The sequence below is a fragment of the Myotis daubentonii genome, chromosome 5, assembly GCF_963259705.1.
Source record: "Myotis daubentonii chromosome 5, mMyoDau2.1, whole genome shotgun sequence".
NCBI lineage: Eukaryota > Metazoa > Chordata > Mammalia > Chiroptera > Vespertilionidae > Myotis > Myotis daubentonii.
This window is the reverse complement of record NC_081844.1, coordinates 12,904,265-12,925,823: the sequence shown is the minus strand read 5'-3', so window position 1 is coordinate 12,925,823 and position 21,559 is coordinate 12,904,265. Positions and strand designations below refer to the sequence as shown.

Genomic DNA, 21,559 nt, shown 5'->3' with positions numbered 1-21,559 from the left:
ATTTAGCACCTTTCAACATCAATGACAAAATTATTTACATGATATACTTTACATGTAAAAGCACAATTAACTGTATAAACTGGTTGCTATTTTTTGTATCTGAGGTAATACACAAAAAGAAGTTGCCAAATAAAACCAAGTCATTCACCCTTGGTTACTAGGAAGAGAGAGTTGTGTATAACAAACAATAATGTCAATAAATCAGCTTCTTTCCATTATTCAGTCTGATGATCACAATGGTAGAAGTATAAATTCTATTCAAATAATACCTGTAAATCTGATTCAGTAAGCCTAAGCTTTTCTAAAACCATAATAGTAAGTCTGGTCCTTAAGTAAAGGCATTCTACTTGTCACCAAAAAAACTAAAATTCTAATAATATACCACTTATAATCTTGAGATAACCCAATAGTATGTGATTGCATTGCTTATCTGGGGACACACTCTTTTGATGGTATTTAAACCAAACTTTAGCTCCTTGCACTCAAGCAGACTAACCTTTTAAATGTATAAATTGTTTGGATTTTGACTCTGAGAAAGGTAGTACCTTGATTATTTCCCTGTGTTGACTCTGAGATGCTGACCCCAAGTTGGCTGCCGTAAGAATTGATGCCCATCATGCCACTGTGAGCTGGAGAGCTTGAGAGAGCTGGGATCTGGCTGGGATTCCTGGGGACACTGTAGAGGGCTTCAGCAATATCTGCGGCTCGCTTCAAAATGATGTCCTACGGGGACAAGGGGGTAAAATCATGTCCTGCAAAATGGCAGGTTGAGGTGAGCATTTCATCAGGAGTCAGACACGGTATAGAGTATAGGATGTGAGCTCCTAACCTGGTTATTGTGTGGAGTGCCGTAGAGGGCCTCCACGAGATCCGCAGCTCTTTTCAACAGCATTTCCTAGAAAAGAAAAGAAAGAGTGGGGTATATGCAAAGGAAGAACCCCAAATGGCAAACAGAAAGGAAAATTACGTATAAAAATAAAACATCCAGACATCCCCCTAAAATGTAAATAACTAGCCAAGAGGTCCTACGTTTGGTTTGAGAGGTAGAATATCATACATATAAATCCCTCTATAAATATGTGTCTACATGGAATTCCTCTAGATAAAATGGATCCAGAAAATGTGGTGCAACCAAAACAGAGAACAACCAAATTGGGGGTAGAGTTGGTTAAAATTAATAATGTAATGAAAGTTTTATTAAGAACTACTTTCCAGGCCATTTCATGAAAAAACCTGGTACTCTCTCTAATTAATCAAGTATTCTTAAAATGATTGATTGGCCTGTGTTTAGCTGCTTGCCAAGGAGTTGTCCATAGTACTTAAATTATCTTGGCAATGCCTTCTGCAAAATTTTATTCTAATAAAGATGAATTCTTCCAATAATATTTCCCCCTGTTCATTTTAACCAGAGAGAATTGGTATTCAGTAATCCCTTTCCTCTCATTTTGTCTTTTCCACCTCCTGTTTTTAACAGCCTTTTAAATTGCTATTAACCTACTTTCCAGATATCACCTAATTTAATAGTGGGGCTGGGGATTTTTCCAACTGAAAATAAAAGTATGATGTAGAAGCAACTGTGGTACTTAAATTTTACTCACAGTAGAGAAAACAGAGCATAGCATATTATAATGTGTGTGCGTAAAATGCAAACATAAATGTTAAAATGTATTAATTCCCAATTAATTGAATACCTAATAGATTGATGTATTTTTAAAAAGAAAGCTAAAATAGTGGGATAGATTTATGATATAATTTTCCTAAGCAAATTCATTTAAAAGTGATGTGTTTCATATAAATTATAGACGGAGGGGTTTTTCACTTCATTAAATACCTGTATACATAGTAAGTCCTCAATGAATACTTGATTGAGGACTAATGTGTCCCTCTAATTATGTGTAAATAAAATTATATTTAAATACAAAGGAGTGAGAAATTACAGTTTTAAGCAATTATACAATTATTTATTTTCATCAAGTTGGCAGTGTTTTATAAGCTGAATACTCATAGTGTATCTGTTTTATAGGCCCAAGTTTTCAGATTTCATATTTCCTCAGAGATTAATCATCTTATATTTCATAGTTAGTAAATATTTTATGTGCATCTTGTATCTAAAGCTTAGCCAAATTTCAAGACCTAACTTAATTTTAGAGGGATTTAAGGTTCTGTATTTATCTAAATTTGCTGAAATCCTACAAGACGGTTTTCACATGTTAATTTCCAAAGTGTTTTACCTTGGCTAATCTCTCAGGATCTCCAGGATGCCTTGGGATGACTTTCTGCAGCCTCTGGAAGCCGTAGTCTATGGTGGGTTCATTTAATGCTGAAAAATAAAAGTCCTCTTTTTTTGAGTATGAATCCTCTCCACAAAACAAACTTCTAATTAAATCTTCCGTAGGTAATAGAAAGGTTCTGATATTACCTGTCTAAGAATTGATGCATAATGATACAGTCAGTTAAAGATTTTTGCTATCGACATTGGTTAATTCACACAAATCTTTGGAGCTAATGGTAATTTAATGCTTTTTTTCCCCATTAGAATGAGATTGCAAAATTTCAGAATTATTAAAATTATTTTATAACTTCTGTCTTAAGTGCACACACTTGTAATCCTCTGCTCAGTCTTCCATAATCAGAAATATTACACAATAAACTCTTCCCCAGTTTCTGGACAACAAACGGCCTTGACGTGCTTCCTCCTTCCTCCCATCTTCTCGTTGCCAAGTAGACCTTTATCTCCTATTAGTTCTTCTCCAAATATCATTTTTTCACATATATATATATATGTATATGAACTTCCCATGGGTGTATTCTCATTAAACCCTGTTCTTATGCATAATACACTTTCCGATTATATTTCCAATTATATTTCATCACAGGGACATTTGTTTAATGTCAGCTCCACCATATACTGCAAATTCCATACTTGTTTTGCTTTAGCGCTGTGTTCCCGCTGTTGAAGACAGTGCTTGGCACACAGCAGGCACTGAGTGTCAACAATAGCAAAGTAAGTGAATAAATGAGTGAATGAATGACATATTTCGGCATTTCTACTATACTGGAGTTTTTGAAGTAGATTCCTGTAACCTTCTTCCTCTCTTCCTTTAAGTTTTAAGTTTATGGTTTAAATTTTGTGGTTTTGAAATTAATGCATGATAAGTAAAGAAAAAAGATACAAAAAATAAAGCAATAATCACCTGCTTTCCCGTTAGGCAGCAGTAAACACAGTTCCTTTTTAACCTTCCTTTCTGCATACATTTTATGAATATTTGTTGCTATTACTCTAGCAAAACCACACCTCTTATTTAAAAATATAAAAATTTTTGAGTATTGAAGTAAAAATAAAATTACTCATAACCTCATCAGTTTAGAAATGATGTGGGTTAACATTTTTGCTTATATCCTTCCACATTTAACACACACATTCTTAAAATTATTCAGAGACATACTATTCACACTGGTACATAACCTACTTTTAACCATTTCACAATATAGCAAACTTTCTCCCAGGTTATTAAATAATATTTTATAACATTATTTAATATCCCTGTGTATTTTCACTATATAGTCTATAATTTATTTAAATAGTTTCCTAATGTTAGCATTTGACATGATCCTAATTTCTCACTATTGTAAAAATCAGAGCAATAATTATTCTTTGCACATAGCTTTAATTATTTCAATTGGAAAATTTCAAGAATTAGAATTACTTGACCAAAATTTATCATTATATTAAGGTCTTTCACACATACTGTTAATCACTCCTCAGAAGAATGTACAAATTTATACTCCCTTCAGCAATGCATGTTGTCATTTTAACTTACATTCGTTTATTCATCAGTGAAGTTGAATTTTTTTCTGTACTTGGTGATTTTAATTTCTTCTCTTATGAACTACTTATTAATAGTTTCTGCTCTCTTTTCTATTGGGGATTAGTCTTTTTTTACTTGTAAAAACACTTTTAAGTTAATATTTTTAACACTCTGACTGTAACCATGTTACAATAACATATCCCAATGTGTTCATAGGTATTATATGTAGAAAGATCACAGAGCAGCCCAACTCCAAATCTGGTTAGTACACACACACACGTACACACACACACACACACACACACACACACTATGTGTGCTTGTGTTTACATATTCATACATATAAGAGTTCTTCTTTAGGTCCAACAATAAAATGTGCATTGCTTATCATATAGGTGATAAGTTTTTGGTTGCTCACTTTTATTTTTTGCTATGTATTTCATTTTTTGTTGTTTTTTATTATGACTATGATTACCCTCTCTTCACATTTGCTAAGAGTTTTCCTAGAACCTAAAAACACTTTACGTTTTCATATGTCTGTGCAGACAGTATGTATGAGAGTAGTGTGGCAATATATGGCATAGTCATTAATAGAATCAGCTTTACGCCCAGCAGATATGGCTCAGTGGTTGAGCATCTACCTGTGAACCAGGTCATGGTTTGATTCCCGGTCAGGGCACATGCCCGGGTTGCAGGGTCAATCCCCAGTGTGCAGGAGGCAGCCACTCAATGATTCTCTCTCATCTTTGATGTTTCTATGTCTTTCTCCCTCTCCCTTCTTCTCTGAAATAAATAAAAATATTTTTTTTTTAAAAAAAGAGAATCAGCTTTAGATCTTGACCATTAATTTTGGTGAGCTTCTGTTTATAATTCATCTTATGAGTTTGCCATCAAAATTAAATGAAACAATTTATATGATGCCCCAGCACAGTTCTTGGCACGTAAAAGATCTTAATTAATTGTAGCTACCTGTTATTTTGAATCCAAATCCCTGACAGATGTCATTTTTTTTTGTTCATTCTTAAGCTTGTACATTAATAGCATCTATATGTTATGACCATTTTATCTCCTGTTGATGGACATATTGATCCCATTTAATTATTTTAATCCCATTCTTGTGTTGGCTAAAACTTCCCAAATAGTGTCTAAAAACAAGGATGGGGATGGATATTTTGCTTGCTGTCCTTTAAATGACACTAATGTTTCACCACCAAATGTGGTGTTGGCTATTCGAGACAGATATTAGTTAGCATGCTTTTATCAGAACTTATTAGAATTTCAGAAAATTACAATCATATTAATCTTCTCCCAATATTTCCACAATTAAATGTTTATTCATGAGTATGGTATATAATTTACTTAGTATATTTCTGGATTCAATTTGTTAATATTTTCTTAAGACTATTGGTGTGAAGATTAAATCAATTTAATTACCGAGAATAGTGCCTAACACATATTGTCAACAAATGTCAGTTATTATTATTGTTGCTGGGAATTTGTGTCTATATCAATAACTGGGATTGTGCTCATGGTGCTATCCAGCCTCTGATTGATTTTTATTTTATACCAGCTTTGAACAGTAAATTGAAAAGCTTTCTATATTTTATCCTATGCTCCATAAAACTTTTATAGCATGGATATTACTTCTTGACCAAAAGTTTCAAAGAACCCCAGTGAAATGGCTCTGTCAAAGTCACCGAATAACATTTTAGCCAAACCAAGAGGCACTTTTCCATTCTTATCTTAAACTCAAGTTAGCACTTAACACTGGAAATACTTCAACCCATGTGCTTTCCAGAATACACACTGCCAGTCACTCTATGTCCCTAGTGATGCTCTCAGCCTGCTTACAGGACTGCTCTTCCTCAGTGTCTTGCAGATGGGATGCTCTTCTCCACAGCTGCCAAGACAGTCTTCTGCTCAGCTACACAACTCCTGCTCAAGCCTCATCAGTGCCCCCATGATTTCTTTGTCAAGCCATATGCTGACTATCACAAATCTTTATGTCCAGTGCAGTTCACTTGCCCAAGGTTCAGCCTATCTATTCCAACTATGGGCTGGAAATTTCTACTTGGATGTCCCCTAGACTCCACCCACTCAAGATACCCCAAGCCCAAGGGATTTTCAGCAAATTGTCCATCAGCTTGCCAATGGAAAACCTTGGAATCATTCTTGATATCTCATTATCATTGTATTTTTTAGGAAAAGCATGTATGTCATCAATATTTTAAATGCTCTAACATTGATTCTACAATAGTAATTTGTGTGAAATTCAAATCCTCTATTTCTGATTCTCCCCCACCTCTTTGTTGTAACTTTCTTAATAGCCATATTTCTAATTTTATCTTCCTTTTGTTTCCAAGAGAATACCCTAAAATTTCTAGGTAGTTAGGTATTAAATTGTTAATTATTTATTCTAGTTAATTGGATTGGATTTTTAAAAGGTGGCTTAGAGAATATCTGTGTTTTGGAATTTATTAAGTGTTTTATGAATTAATATATACTAGTTTGTCTGTGTTCTGTGGCTAATGCTTCAAATATATTATTTAATATATCTTTTGATCACATTATTTAACATATTTTATACATAATTGCTACTATAAATTTATCCTTCCACATATCCCTGTCTTTCTAATAGTTTTTCATGTATATATTTTCCTCTAGTGATTAGGAAGATACACATCCTATTTTAATTTAAAGCAATACCTTTAGATTTCTTAAAAAATATTTTATCTTTTCTAATTACTTGAGTCTGTTGAGACTTCATATATATAACTTACCTTTAATTTCCTGACCTCATTCTCTTTACTTTTATGTTTTTATTGTTAGTTATGTTTTTATTGTCAGCTAATATTACTATTATTAAACTTTGGATGATCAGTATCTTTTAGACATTAATTTTCATAATTACATTAAGCTGCATAGTCATATTAACAATAATTTAAATACTCTGTATTTAACTGCACTGTCTGCTGCCCAGTACTTGTGTGATACCATAACCTTTCCATTCTTGCATTCTTCGTTGATTCAATTCTCCCACAGTCAGGTTGTATCAGTGAAAATAAGAATGGAAATCTCTGAGCCCTTGAAATAGAGTGTCTTTCTGTTTTCCACACGCATAAAGGATAACTTCTCTGGGTACAGCTTGTTAAGTCTCCTCTCCCAGTCTCTGCTCGCGTCCCTGGCCTGAGGTGGGGACAGTGGAGACCCCAGAGGTTTGGTCAGGCCTTCCTCCGTCACTTCCAGGCCCTGCTCTCCTTTTCCCGGAGGCGAAGGACGAGTCCAGTTTTCACACATCCGCCAACACAGCCCCGTGGGCGCACACCCGCGCGGCGGCTGGCATGCTGGTCACACAGCCTAGTCTCAAACCTGAATACTACCTCCCTCATTGTTATGTTTTGTTGAAAATATCCTCCTCTATATTCGGGGGGAGAGGGGGGCAGGTTACACATTTGCATTCACATTACCATCTTACTCAGAAACACATGCAAGAAGACCCGGGTGTATAATCAGAATCATTCTGTAAACTTGTTTTCACCACTTAGCATTATAATAACAGCAATTTCTGCAGTCTTTTTCTTTCTAAAAAAAATAAATCTTTATTGTTCAGATTATTACAGTTGTTCCTCCCCCCCCAGCTCCTCTCCACCTGGTTCCCACCCCCCCACTCCCACCCCCCCCCTTTACCGGCCCCCCACTGACCTCCTCCATAGGTGTACGATTTTTGTCCAGTCTCTTCCCCCACCCCCCACACCCTCTTCCCCACGAGAATTGTCAGTCCACTCCCTTTCTATGTCCCTGATTCTATTCTATTCACCAGTTTATTCTGTTCGTCAGATTTTTTATTCACTTGATTTTTAGATTCACCTGTTGATAGATATGTATTTGTTGTCACTTTGTTGTTCATAATTTTTCTTTACCTTTTTCTTCTTCTTCCTCTTCTTAAATAATACCCTTCAGCATTTCATATAATACTGGTTTGGCAGTGATGAACTCCTTTAGCTTTTTCTTGTCTGTGAAGCTCTTTATCTGACCTTCAATTCTAAATGATAGCTTTGCTGGGTAGAGTAATCTTGGTTGTAGGTTCTGGCTATTCATCACTTTGAATATTTCTTGCCACTCCCTTCTGGCCTGCATAGTTTCTGTTGAGAAATCAGCTGACAGTCTTATGGGTACCCCCTTGTAGGTAACTGTTTTTTCTCTTGCTGCTTTTAATATTGTCTCTTTGTCTTTTGCCCTTAGCATTTTATAAAATATTATGATATCTTAGTGTGGTCCTCTTTGGATTCCTTTTGTTTGGGGTTCTCTGCACTTCCTGGACTTGTAAGTCTATTTCTTTCGCCAGGTAGGGGAAGTTTTCTGTCATTATTTCTTCAAATAGGTTTTCAATATCTTGCTCTCTCTCTTCTTCTGGCACCCCCATAATTCGGATGTGGGTATGCTTGAAGTTGTCCCAGAGGCTCCTTGCACTATCTTCATATTTTTGGATTCTTTTTTCCTCTTGCTTTTCCAGTTGCATGTTTTTTGCTTCTTTGTATTTCAAATCTTTGACTTGATTCTTGGGATCCTCTTGTTTGCTGTTGAATCTCTGTATATTATTCTTTATTTCAGTCAGTGTATGCTTAATTTCTAATTGATCCTTTTCATATCCTTGAGGGTCTCATTATATTTCTTGGAGGTTTCTAGAGGATTCTGGAGTAACCTTATAGCCGTGGTTTTGAACTCTATATCCAGTAGTTTTCTTTCCTCCATTTCTCTCATTTGTGACCTGTTTCTTTGTCTCCGCATTTTGGCTGCTTCCCTGTGTTGATAGAGTGGCTTTGTGTGCTAGGTATCCCAGTGGCTCAGCCTCCCTAATTACCTGAGGTGGACACTCTTGGTGCACCCCTTTGTGGGTTGTGTGCACAGTCTTGTTGTAGTTAAGCCTTGATTGCTATTGGTGTCACTAGGAAGAATTGATCTTCAGGTCAATTGGCTGTGAGGACCAGTTGTGTCTACAATGGGAGAACTTCTGTGCTGGAGACACCCTTGTGGGGCAGAACTTGCTTCAGTGGGGCTTTGGCGCTCACTGAATCTGACCCTGAGTGTGTCTCTTATGGATCTGAGAAGTTGTAATCTGGATGGTCTCACTCTGACCACTGGGTAGACTGGCTCTTGGATCTCCAAGAGGTGCAAAGTCAGCCACTGCCTGAGGCCACCCAGAAGGAGCTAAAGAGAGATCTGCAGATTCCTCCTCTTTGTGTGGGGTTTGGAGGTGCCCAGATGAGGCACAGCTGTGAAGTAATGCAGGCTGCTGATGAGCCTTAAGCCTTCTTTTGGAAGCTCCGGGGTTCTCTGACCCAGCTACAGCTTGACAGTTTTTTTTTTTTTTTTAGGTGGAGAAAGGCCAGGCCATTCATATGCAAAAGCCTCTGCACACAGCTTGGGTGCGGTTATAAATAGGGTGGGGTGGGGTCTCAGGGACTCATCAGGGTGGAGCAAACCACAATGGCTGCCAGTCTGCTCTGCCTTGGAGAGGTCCTGGGATCTGTGTCCCACGGCCACGTGCAGGAACAATGAATGCTGCAAGCACCTCTGTCAGAAAGCCGCCCTCACGTTCTGGTCTGATGCCAGACAGTACAGTTTCTCTCTGTATGAGTCTGGGTTCCCAAATTCTCACCCAAAACTGGAGTTCAGAGCAGTCGGGAGCCTGTATCTCCCTCTTGATTGATAAAGACAACAGCGTACCCAGCTGCTAGCCCCTTTCACATGTGCTTCCATACCTCCACACTTCCACACCTTTGCACCTCCTACCAGACTCAATGTGCTTTTCTCTTTCCTTCTAGTTGTAGAATTTCCACTCAGCCAGCCTTCCCATGGTTCTGGATGATATTTATTTTGTCTTTTAGTTATAGTTTTAATGTGGTTGTGTGCAGCAGCAAGTTCAGGTGTTTACCTATGCCGCCATCTTGGTTATCTCTGGGCTCTTTTCTGCAGTCTTTTTCTTGAATAACAGTATTTTTAGTGGCAGTAATATTTAATCGTGAAAACCGTTATTTACACAGTTAGAGTTTACTGAAGACTTACCATGGTACCCGCACTATACCAAGCCTTTTACACACATTAGCTCATTTACCCTCATGACAACCTCATGATGTGGGTTTCATCTTCATTTTAAATGCAGTTCCAGGCAGTGGAGGTGGAATCTGTACCCAGGTTCTTTAGTCCAAGGCCTGTGCTCCTAACTTTTCCTGTGTACAGCTAGAGATGTTGTTCCAAGCCCCAGCCAGGAGTGTCAGCAGCCCCTGGGCCTAAGGCTACCCCTCCGTACTTAGCTACTGGACCAGAGCTGGTGAAGAGCCGAGAAAGTGTTGAAAAGTGGCCATTCCACCCTCTGTTTCCTATCACCCACTCCTACACCCCTCCATGCTGCCTCCCCAGCTTCCATAAAGCCCTGCAGACCTGGAGAGGGAGCCTGGGCTGCCTGACTTCCCTGCCACTGTGGGAGGAGGCCCCATTTGGTATCAATCAGTAAACACAAGCAGCTGCCCCATGCTGCAGGGCGAACAGACTTGGTGACAAAATGCTCTAAATCAATCATTGCCTGGTCTCTTGTCAAATATGCACCATTTCGTTACCTAAGGTGCTGATTTTCCTACATGGAGAAAACGCAAGTCATGGATATGGGTGTCCTCACAATGTGCTCACTATAAAGTGAGGCACTAGCCACACAGTAGAAAATCTAACCCCCCTCCCCCAATCCCCTCTAAGCCACTCACTCTCTCCATTACTGCCCTTGTCCCTTCCTTCCCATTTGCATGGCTACTCTCCCAGGCTGGGTCTCACCCCTCTCACTGGAGCTCTAGTGGCCACAAGGGCTCCACTCCTCTTATTCCTCAGTCCTTTCTGCTGCCGGCAGAGGGTTTCTCTAAAGGGCTCTCATCAGTAAGCAGAGGTGGATGGAGATGATGGTTTCCCTTTCATAGAACGTATCCTACATTTGTACCCACTGCTCTCTCCTATTAGAGAGAGCACGGGGTGATGTCTGGTTTATCTTGCCCAACCCTCCTCATTCCCCCCTAAATCAGAAATAGAAGACTATCTTGGCCACACTGGGTCAGCAATTCATGTTTTAAACCGAATATGTAGATTAGGCATACCCATCTATTTCTTATGTTGAGTGTTTTTATTTTGTTTGGTTTGGTTTGCTTTGCTTTGGTGGACTCTGCCAGACTTTATAGGCACCTGCTGTGGAATGGGTTATGTGTGTATCCAAAATGAAAAAAGCTGCAATAAAACACACTGTCATCTATATGGACAGAGAAGAGCCACACATGTGTACACACACACACACACACACACACACACTCACGCACTCAATGCCATTTAATCAAGTGAACATTGGAAGTAAAAATCAGAAGTCAAAACTGTTTAGTCAACACCAAACCATAAGGGAAAAGTGAGCTAATGTTTCAAGTGTTCAACTCGAGGTTGGACTGTAAGTTTTACTTAAACTGACTTCCCAACTGGCCAGTTGTTTTTGTACCCTATGGATTCAGCCTCATCTTGATTCTGCTTCTCCCCACCTCACCTCCTGGTGTTCTCTCTTTTCAGGCCTGGTGTGAGGCAAGTCAACCTCTATTAGCTACTGAGGTGCCCAGGACCAGCACCAAGATGGTCTCTGAGGGCCAACCAGATCATTAACCGCCATCATCAGTGTGAATTTACAACCTCTCACACCACATGGAGTGCGGGGGCTGCGAGGCCCTGCCAACCTCCTAGCTGACAGGGACACAGAGAAATGCTGGCAAGGCAAAAACAGAGTAAATTAAAAATACACTTCAATCTATAGACTCTATTTATCTATGTCTTTCTTCAGTAACATAACATTAAGGTAAAAGGTCACATCCCCACTGAAATATAATTTATATTTACCTTTTATTAAATAATTATGGCATGGAATGAAGTTAAATATTACAGGAGGTAATCAAGGGGGAATTCAATAGAGAAAACTCAGACATGAGAATTTCGTCTTTGCTATACATAGAATGTCTTAATCCTCCACTGGGAGTCATTTGGGTTTGCTTAAGGAGTTTAATAATACACATTTCAACTGCCACAGAATCTAAATCCCATTTGGATCAGCCTTGGAAAAACTTTCATCAATACCTTGAGATTTCATAATATTTCTCCTGAGAGCCTGGATCTTATGTGTCATTTCTCATTTGATTGTGGGTATAAGATATAAGGTTACTTACATATCTTGGACCCAACAAATAGATGTAGACTATGAGCAATGTGTGAAGAGTTTCTTTTATAAGTAAATAGTACTTCACTAAAAATATCTACTGGGAACTACTCATTTAAAAATAATAATAAAAGCTGGCTGGCGCTCAATATTAATTTTTCCAAAGGGTTGGTGAGATGTATAAATTCTATATGATATTTTTTTTGTTTCCTTAAGAGGAGGCACAGATACCAGATAATGCTTATTCCAGCTTTTGCCTTCACTTCTGTTATAGGGGTCACTGGGAAACATGGGAAAGGGATTCCTTGTTAGAGTCCTGGTCAACCCTGACAAAGACAGCATTTACACTGCAGGCAGGAGGTACTGATCCCCTTGAGCAATAGGACTACTGATCATCAAGATGGCAACATCAAGCACTGATGGAGTTCCTTTTCAGAAATTTGAGAGGAGACAACTAAGCTGATGGGGAAAGGGAAGATCCGAGTGCTCACTTGGCTGCCAATCTGGGGTGTGGACCTAGGATTCAGTTGTCCTCACTAGTCAGCCTCCAGCTGGAGCCTAGGGTCATCGTGGAGTTTGTGGCTGGCCATCAAGAGACCCATAAAAGTCTAGAAAGATTGAGCCCAGATGTGTGTATGTGCGTATGTGCTTTCATCTGCAGCAAAGGATCCTCACTCTTATCAGAAGTGCACAGTGCCCACCGTCTCCTGAGGACTATAGCCCACAGAACGATGGGATCTCTCCAGTCCTACCCTAATTCACAGCCCTCTCTAAGAATTAAGAAAACAATGAGGGGGAAAGCCTACTTAAAAAAACTAAAATCTGTGACTGCCAGGTAAGCACCAAATCAGAAGATGGACTTTGACATGCAAGCAGAGGAGAAAACCTGCCTCAAGGAATACCTTTCCAGGTGGTCAAAGAGGGTCACTCGGTTGTCAGGACTGGAAGGCGTGAAGAAACAGCCTGCCTTGTGGAGGAACTTAGGTGTGCACAGGTTAGCTCCTGCCCTCCTGCCACTTTAGGACTTCTGCTTTTCCCTCTCAGTGTCCTTGTCTTCAAGGGGCTTTGATCCTACAAATTGATTCCCTGACATCTGCCTTCTTTGTGCTATGAATTTGGTTTCCCTCTCCCCCCCACTTCCTTCAAATTCCTCCTCCAGTCATCTACCTTCTGCCCCACTCTTCATGTGTCCAACATTCAAATGCTACATTCACCCGGCTGGTATGTCTCGGTAGTTGAGCATTGTTCGATTCATGGTTCGATTTCCAGTCAGGGCACATGCCCAGTAGGATACGTACAGGAGGCAGCTGATCAATGATTCTCTCTCATCATTGATGTTTCTATCTCTCTCTCCCTCTCCCTTCCTCTCTGAAATCAATAAATTTTGTTTGTTTGTTTTTATTGCTTAAAGTATTACAAAGGGTATTACATATGTGTCCTTTTTTTCCCCCTGCCCTTGACAGTACCCTAGTGAAATCAATAAATTTTTAAAGGCTACATTCAATTAACATTTTAATTTTCCCAAGTCATACTTTTTTTTTTAATAGCATTTGATTGTGTGGTGGAGATAAAGGCAGCATAGCCTGGGCTCTGTCTTAGTTCCAGATCCTGACCTATGACCAGGCCAGAGAGACTTTACTTTATTTCTTTGCAAAGACAAAATTTTGGGCTAAATGGCCTCTAAAACCCCTTGTAAGTTGTTGCATCATGTGATTCCAAGACCATTATTTGCTTGATGCAGTGAAATTCTTCTTTGTGAAGTGGAGATGGGTGGGGTTGAGTCATTAAGCTGTTGAATGAAGTTGTCTATAACCTTTGATACAATAAAATCTCTCCCTACATCCGTTTGTTTCCAGGTAGCAAAAGTTCAGTGTCATCAATTAAAGAAAGAAAAGGACAAAGATAATATAGGAACAAATGATTAAGAGGTGGGGCCTGCTTTGTGGGTACAGGACAGAGAACATGAGGTGAGAACAGCAGTGCACAAGTGAAAGATGAGACAGAAGCCTTTGCTATTTAATTTTAAATGAAATATTAATTTAATATTTAATTATGCTTTGGTTTCTAGAAAAACTGCAGCAGCAAGACAGGCTGTTTGAAGAAGGGAGTAATATACATGGTTAAGGAGACAACTGTAAAAATTAAAGATAAATTTCAAGGGTAAATCTAAATGCCACAACAGAGCAGTTATGAATATGCTCGTTCGCTCTGTAATGTGTATTTAGAATATTATAACTGAGAACACCAGGCCATTAAGGGGCTGAGATGTCTCTAGTGAAACAGCAGCCCCTATTCTGGAGCCACCAACGGAGACATCATTCCTCAGACTCAGCTGACTGGCAGATCTGGATTTCACAAGAGCTGGGGTGGAGGCAACTCCAGTAAAACTACAGGCTATCAGGAGGGCCATTGACTCAACCTGTTTCCAGTGTGAACAGGGAACAATTGTACTCAGGCCAGATTTTGATGTCTGAATTGGGCATTTTTAACTAAAAATCAGATTCATATCTTAAATGGACTTTTTTCCAGGATAATGGTATAAGAAAAAGAAGTAATGTGAGGTGGATGAGCCATTAACATTTTCCATCAGCTTGCACATCTGTTTTGTGCAGCTTTATGAAAGGGGGACCCCACACCTCACGCCGAGCCTGGGAGATGAGGCTGTTCAGGGATCTGGGAAAAATCTAGGCCTCTCATTTCTCCTCCCAACTGTTGCCTGTTCTTGGACATTTTCTCTTTGATTAACACCTTCTCCCAATAATGAAAAGGGGGGAGGTAATCAAATGTATTTGTTTGTGCTAAAGTAAAAGATGAGAAGTGTTCTGTGGGAGGGGTTATTGAATTCTTTGGTTTCTCAGGCTATCTGGATTAGCCAGGGTGTTTGCCAACTTCTAAGTTCACCACTCGCCTTGGAAAGCAGGCCCCCTGTGTGCACCTGGCCAGCTGGGCTGGTGGGTCTCCTCTGCTGCTTCATCCTCCGTTGAAAACTCACTTCCCCTTCACCCACCTCAGATCCAAACTGGTCTTTTATGTCACCTTCAAAACCCTGATTTCTAAGTACCACATAGGAGATATAGTCAATAATCCTATCAAATAAAGAGGGAATATGCTAATTGACCCTCATGCTGTCACAAAGATGGCGGCGCCCACAGCCAATAAGGAGAGAATATGCTAATTGACTGCCCTGTCCTTAAAGATGGTGGTGCCCACAGACACAAGATGGCAGCACCCAGTCCCCTGAGCCCCGCCGGAGTGGCAGGAGTGCGGTAAGGCCAGGCCCGCCCCTAGGCAGGCCTGGCCGCTCTACGTGCCTGCCTCTGGAGTCCCCCAGTCACCTCAGCACCCCAGCTGCCCAGGGCCGGCCCAAGGCACAGGCAAGCCTCGGATGGCAGCTGCCCAGCCACCCAGGGCCGGCCCGAGGTGCAGGTAACCAGGTCTGGCCGAGGCTTACGCTGTCGGCAGTGGCAGCAGCAGAGGTGTGATGGGAGCATCGCCTTCCCCTGTTTGCTGGGTCGCCTCCTGCCCCTGAGGGCTCCCGGACTATGAGAGGGGGCAGTCTGGGCTGAGGGACCCCCCCCTCCAGTGCATGAATTTTCATGCACCCGGCCTCTAGTAGTGTAATAATTGTCTATGTTGTCAGATGAGTACTAGACTTATTTGATGGATCACTTCAAAAGATATAGAAACATCTAACCACTAGGTTGTACACATGAAATGAATATAATATTGTGTGTCAACTGTGATTTAAAAATAAATTACAAAACAAAACAAACAAAAATCTGATTTCTAACATAAGATCCAGATATTAAGGGCACAATGTGGCAGGGCTTTCAAATAAAATTCAGCCCTAGTTGGTTTGGCTCAGTGGATAGAGTGTCCGCCTACCAACCAAAGAATCTCAGGCTCCATTCCGGTCAAGGGCAGGTACCTTGGTTGCAGTCTCCTCCCAAAACCAGCCTCTGGTCAGGGCATGTGCAGGAGGCAACCAATCAACATGTTTCTCTCACATTGGTATTTCTGTCTTTCCTTCTCTCTTCCACTCTGTCTAAAAATTAATGGAAAAATATTCTTGGGTGTTAACTAACACAAACAAACAAAAACAAAACGAAAAGAATTCACCTTTTACAGAAAAGACATGCAAAAGGCCCCCTCACCCCCCGCCGTGATCAAACAGCAGTGAGGGAGGAAGCCACCTAGAACTTGACTGAAACTGTGTTCCTCTGCCAACGACTCATAGTGGTGAATTCTGCTTCTATTTATATATACACACATATGCATTTCTATATAATTTCATCTCCTCATAAAATAAATATCTTCTTGTTTTAGGTTAGAACATTTAGGCAAAGAATATTTAAGCGATTTGCCAGAAAGTTGGGACTCAAATACAGGCCTCTGAATGGTGTCACTCACTGTTGTCTGCCCCAATGCTAAGTTCTCTCAAGTTTAATAGCAAAGTGAAATCTGTACTCTTTTGGCTTCTGCAACTTCAGTTATCCATGGAAAGGACAACATCTAAGGAATGTAGAGCCCTTCATAGGCTCCCATTCTGCGATCTGAGCACCAGGGCAGCGTGAAGCATCCCTGAGCCCGTCAGCTCCTTCGCCAGGCCCATCTCCTGTGCACTTCCTCAGAGCAGCGGCCAGGCAGCCAAGGCCATTGGCATTTGCAAGTAAAACTACCACATGAAGCCAAACACATGGCATTGGCATAATTTCTTCTACTGTATGCATGGTATTGGAAGCAGCACAGGTTAATGGTTAAGAATGCAATTTTGGAAAAAGACAGCTAGAACTGGACCTAACTTGGTGACCTTAGGCAGTAGGAGTCTCATCTATAAAGTTAAGATACCAATAGAACCAGCATGATGGGGGAAAGGTGGTGATTACAAGGGCTCATAAGATAAGGCCTGGCCCTACATGCTCAAAAGATGACAGATGTGATTACTGAGTTACTGTCGCCATTTTTGTCCTTCCTAGTTCTATCTAATGACAGGACTTATGGGAGACTTCTTAACCAGCAGTCAAATGGTTAGCCCAGATTCTGCAAAGAACCACAGGAACATCTGTGCCCATTGGCACACACATCCTCAGTGACCTGCCATCAGCTCATGCAGTACAACTTTGCGCAGGTTTCTGTGGACGGTGCATATTTCACCATTACAGACCAAAGCAACTCCTTCTCCAAAGGCCGTGCTCTACAGTCTCAAGACAGCCGAGAAGTCCCAGCCCAGCCAGTAACTGTGGCCCCATCAGGTGTCCCTATCAGGCTTATTTTCTGCACTGCCCGTTCTCTGTGGAAGAATCTGTGAGGGGAGGAGAGAACCTCCTGCCCCTAAGCCCCAGTCAGAGGCAACTGGCCCTTTCCTGTTGAGCCATGTTCTCCCGTGGATCTCCAATTCTGCAGCAGCAAGCTGCACTTAGCACATCATGCTTGGAGGAAAACAGACCTGCAGTCACGTGTCTGAAGAAAATATGTTGTTTTTCAGAGCCCTGATGTTGTTTATGCTGTTCTTGGCAGCAACAACCATAGGGAGCTGATTACTGCATTTTGGCTAATTATACCTGGAAGTTACATCTAATTGGCTTGGGTTTATTATGGTGGTATGTCCTTAGATACAGGAACCACCAATGTTTGGACCATGGACTTAGGATGTCTGTGGTAAGGTTGGGGCTGAAGAAGAGGAGGTACTTCAGAGGCTCTTTACCCACCTCCTACTTTTTGAGTCTCCTAGGAAGTTCCACCTAAGACTAAATCCTATTGTGCTCACAGTACAATGACTCAGTCTCATCAGAACTGCCCCGTGTTGCAGAGTACTCTACATGTCATAACATCTCTACACCAGCCTGGTGAGCAGAATTCAGGTTTCCCGAACTCATTTCTTTGTTTAAAATACAGATTCTGGAGCCTCCCAGAAGAGTATGATTCGGTATATCTGGAATAGGGCCAAGCATGATTCTCAAGCTCAACCAAATTAAGGAAACACCTCTGGGTAATAGTTTGATTAGTATCAGAGCTTTGCAGAAGAAGAAAAAGAGGCTCAGAGAGGTGAGGGCACTTGACAAAAAACAAGCCATCAATGACTTGGCTGACATCTAAAAGCAGGTCTCTGGCTGAGTCCAATGTCTCCGCTTAGACCACCACACACACACACACACCTCCGCCTGCTCACTCTGTTCCCGCTGCAGTGCTCCAGGCTTCAAGATTTTCTTTTCCTCTAGAATCCAGATTCTATTTCCCACTTCCCCACCAAAGCTGAGAATTTGCCTAGACCCATGGTTGTCTCCAATGCACTATTCTGTAGCTAAACACTGGATATGAGCCTGGGGAGTTGATCTCCCAAGAGGCTCAGAATGTGGGGTCTCAGGGGGCCAGGCTGCCTGGAGCCCTGAGAGGCCTCTGTCTGTCACCTCCCAGGGAAGAGGCCATGGCTCTCCAGGTTTGCTGAGGTAGGCCTCAACTCCGAGTAGAGCAGCCCCATCTTCAGTCAGCTGGGAAGTCACTGCCTATCCCGTCTCTGGACTAAGATTCCCAACAGGTTGTAAATTAGCATTCCACATCATTGGGCAGGCAAGACAAGAGGCCACCAATCCATTTCCTGTGGAGTCTGAATCCCTTGATGGACAACATCAGCCACTTGTCTCCACCAACCTGTGTCTCATTTGGTCCAACAACCTCAAGGTGAAGTTTTTAGAGACAGTGGCAGCCCCTCGAGCCATCCGGAACAGTGTATTTCTGTTTTCTTCCCTGATTGTGAGAGAACATGTTATTGTCTCCCCACACTTCTCAACCCTAACTGCCCCTCAGGTCCTTCCTTCCCAAAGCAGTCTTCTGGAAGAAGCCCCACTGCTTCCCTGGCTAGAAACATGTTCTTTGTACCTAGAGAATCAAGTGCTGTGTCAGTATTTAAACATGTGTGACATTAATTTTCACATCATATTTTCTTCATTTAATTTTTTTTTACTTAATCCTCACCTGAGGATATTTTTCCATTGATTTGAGAGACAGAGAGAGAGAGAGAGAGAGAGAGAGAGAGATATCAATTTTAGAGAGAAACATCAATTGATTGCCTCCCACCCATGCCCTGATCAGGGCCAGGAGTCGAACTTGCAAGACAGGTACATGCCCTTGACCAAGAATTGATCCCTGAGACCCTTCAGTGAACAGAACGGCACTCTAACAACTGAGAAACACTGGCCAGGGCTCGTCATTCAATTTTTAATTCAAATTAATTTTATTAGAAAATAATAAAATTATTCAACATGGGTTTGAACTGCACAGATCCATTTACACACAGCTTTCTTTCTTTTTTTTTTTCCAATAAATATAGTCAGCCCTCCATACTACTGGGTTTTGCATCTGCAGATTCAAGCAACCATGCCTGGAAAACAGAATGTTTGATCCATGGCTGGGAATCGGTGGATGCAGAGGGCCAGCTGTATACATTGTTCTACATCATTCATATATATATATATGCCTAAGCAATCATTATGACTGAACAGCTGGAATGACCAGATGACCAGCTGGTAGCTATGATACATATTGACCCAGACCTTGATGCTGGGGCCCTGACAGCCCTGAATCTGGTTCACCTGCACCCTGGACCCAGACAGGAGGGAAGGGAGCCTGATTCTTTGTGGAATTGGCCATTGGTTAGTTTGCTGCTGGGGCCAACCTCCCATGGTCCCTCCCCACAGCCGGCCAACCCCCCAATCGGCCCTGCTGGGGGGGGAGGGGGGGCATGGCCAGCCAACCTCTTGCAGTCCCTCCCTCCAACAGGCCAGCACGCCCCATTGGCCCTGATTGCCGGCCAGGCTGAGAGACCCCACCCGTGCATGAATCCGTGCACTGGGCCTCTAGTTTTATATAAGGGGCTTGAGCATCCTGGAATTCTGGTATCCATGGGGGTCCTGGAACCACAGGTACTGAGAGGTACTAAAGTTTTGGGGAGTCAGAAGTTTTATGCAGATTTTCAACTGTGTTAGGGGTCTATGTCCCTAACTCCCACCTTATTCAAGCTCAACTGTGTAAGCAAAATGAAAAAAAATTAAATAATGCTAATACCCAAAGCCCATTACTGTTAACATCTTGGTATACAGGCTTCCATACTTTTCTTGGATTTTTTACACAACTATTTCTTCGTATATATAAGAATTGGACCATACTGTGTATACAGTTTTTAAGATTTTTTTAAACACACACACACATACACACACACCTATATCACAGACATCTTTCATATAACTAAACATTCATCCACAGCTTTACTTTTAATGTCCAAAAGTGTTTGAGCGAAATGATGTTCTATTATTTATTTAATAAGTCCCCTAATGAACACTAAGTATGCTTTCAATTTTTCACTACTATAATCTGGGCTTCAATAAACAGCCTTCAGGAAGACTCATTTGTTTCCTTAGTGTATGTTCCTGAAAGTAGAACGTGGGGTCAAAGGGCACATACATTTTTAAGGTTCATGCCAAGAGAGTACTCTCCTGGAGTCATCTACCTCCCTGCAGCAGTGTTAGAAACTTTCCACTCTTAATTTTGCCAACCTGGATATTTTTATTTGTTAAAAAAATATTTGCCAACTTGCTAGGGGAAAACTGTTATCATGTAGTTGCTTAATTTGCATTTATTTGATTATTAATGTGGTTGGGATATTTTAAAAATACGTTGTTGCTTAATTGTATTCCTTCCTGACATAACTCCTGATATTCTTTGCTAGCTTTTAATTTAAGGTATTTTTCTTTTTTTCCTTAATTTGTAAGGTAGCTAACATTCACCCCTTTATCCACAATGCATACACAGGATAGTGATTGAAAAATAGTAGACATAAAATAAACTTTTGCTGAACAAATGATTGAATCTTTTTATATGTAAGACCATATGCCATATATAACAAATATGTTCCTAATTTGTTCCTTTTCTTTTGATTTAAAAATTTCTTTTTGTAATCACATATTTGTGCTTGATGGTTTCTGTACAAGATTGGCAGGGTTCAAGTTTATAACAATTGTTTGAAATGTCTACATTTTGTGTTAAAATTATTTAATTCACATATGTTTACCGATAATGAAATTAGGGATCTATTTTTCAATGCTTGACCAGTTGGCCCAACACCAATTGTTGAACATTCCATCTTTTCCATGTGGACCTGAGATGGCTCCTCACCTATACAACAGGTACTTACGTATTTACACCATTCATATGTACACAAACTATTTATCTATCTATCTATCTATCTATCTATCTATCTATCTATCTATCTATCTAAATCCTCACAGGAGGATGCTTTTATTGATTTTTAGAGAGAAAGAAAGGGAGGGAGGGAAGGAGAGAGAAAGAGAGAAGAAACATCCATATGAGAAAGAAACATTGATTGGTTGCCTCCTGCACATGCCCAGAACCCAAAACCTAGTACGTACCCTGATAGGGAATCGAACTCACCACCTTTTAGTGTACAGGACAATGTTCCAACCAACTGAGCCACCGGGCCAGGGCTGCAACCTATTTATTTTTAACTATC

At 40.7% G+C, this 21,559-nt stretch overlaps 1 protein-coding gene across 1 annotated transcript in view; it reads right to left on the bottom strand.

Moving 5' to 3' along the window:
- The window catches only part of EBF2 (EBF transcription factor 2), a 196,195-nt gene that overhangs the window by 20,577 nt on the left and 154,059 nt on the right, over window positions 1-21,559 (bottom strand). The window contains exons 11-13 of the mRNA XM_059695946.1: window positions 2,232-2,320; window positions 830-895; window positions 546-723 (exon numbers count right to left, since the gene is read on the bottom strand). Coding sequence (XP_059551929.1) covers window positions 546-723; window positions 830-895; window positions 2,232-2,320 — 333 coding nt within the window. The remainder of the gene's footprint in view (window positions 1-545; window positions 724-829; window positions 896-2,231; window positions 2,321-21,559) is intronic.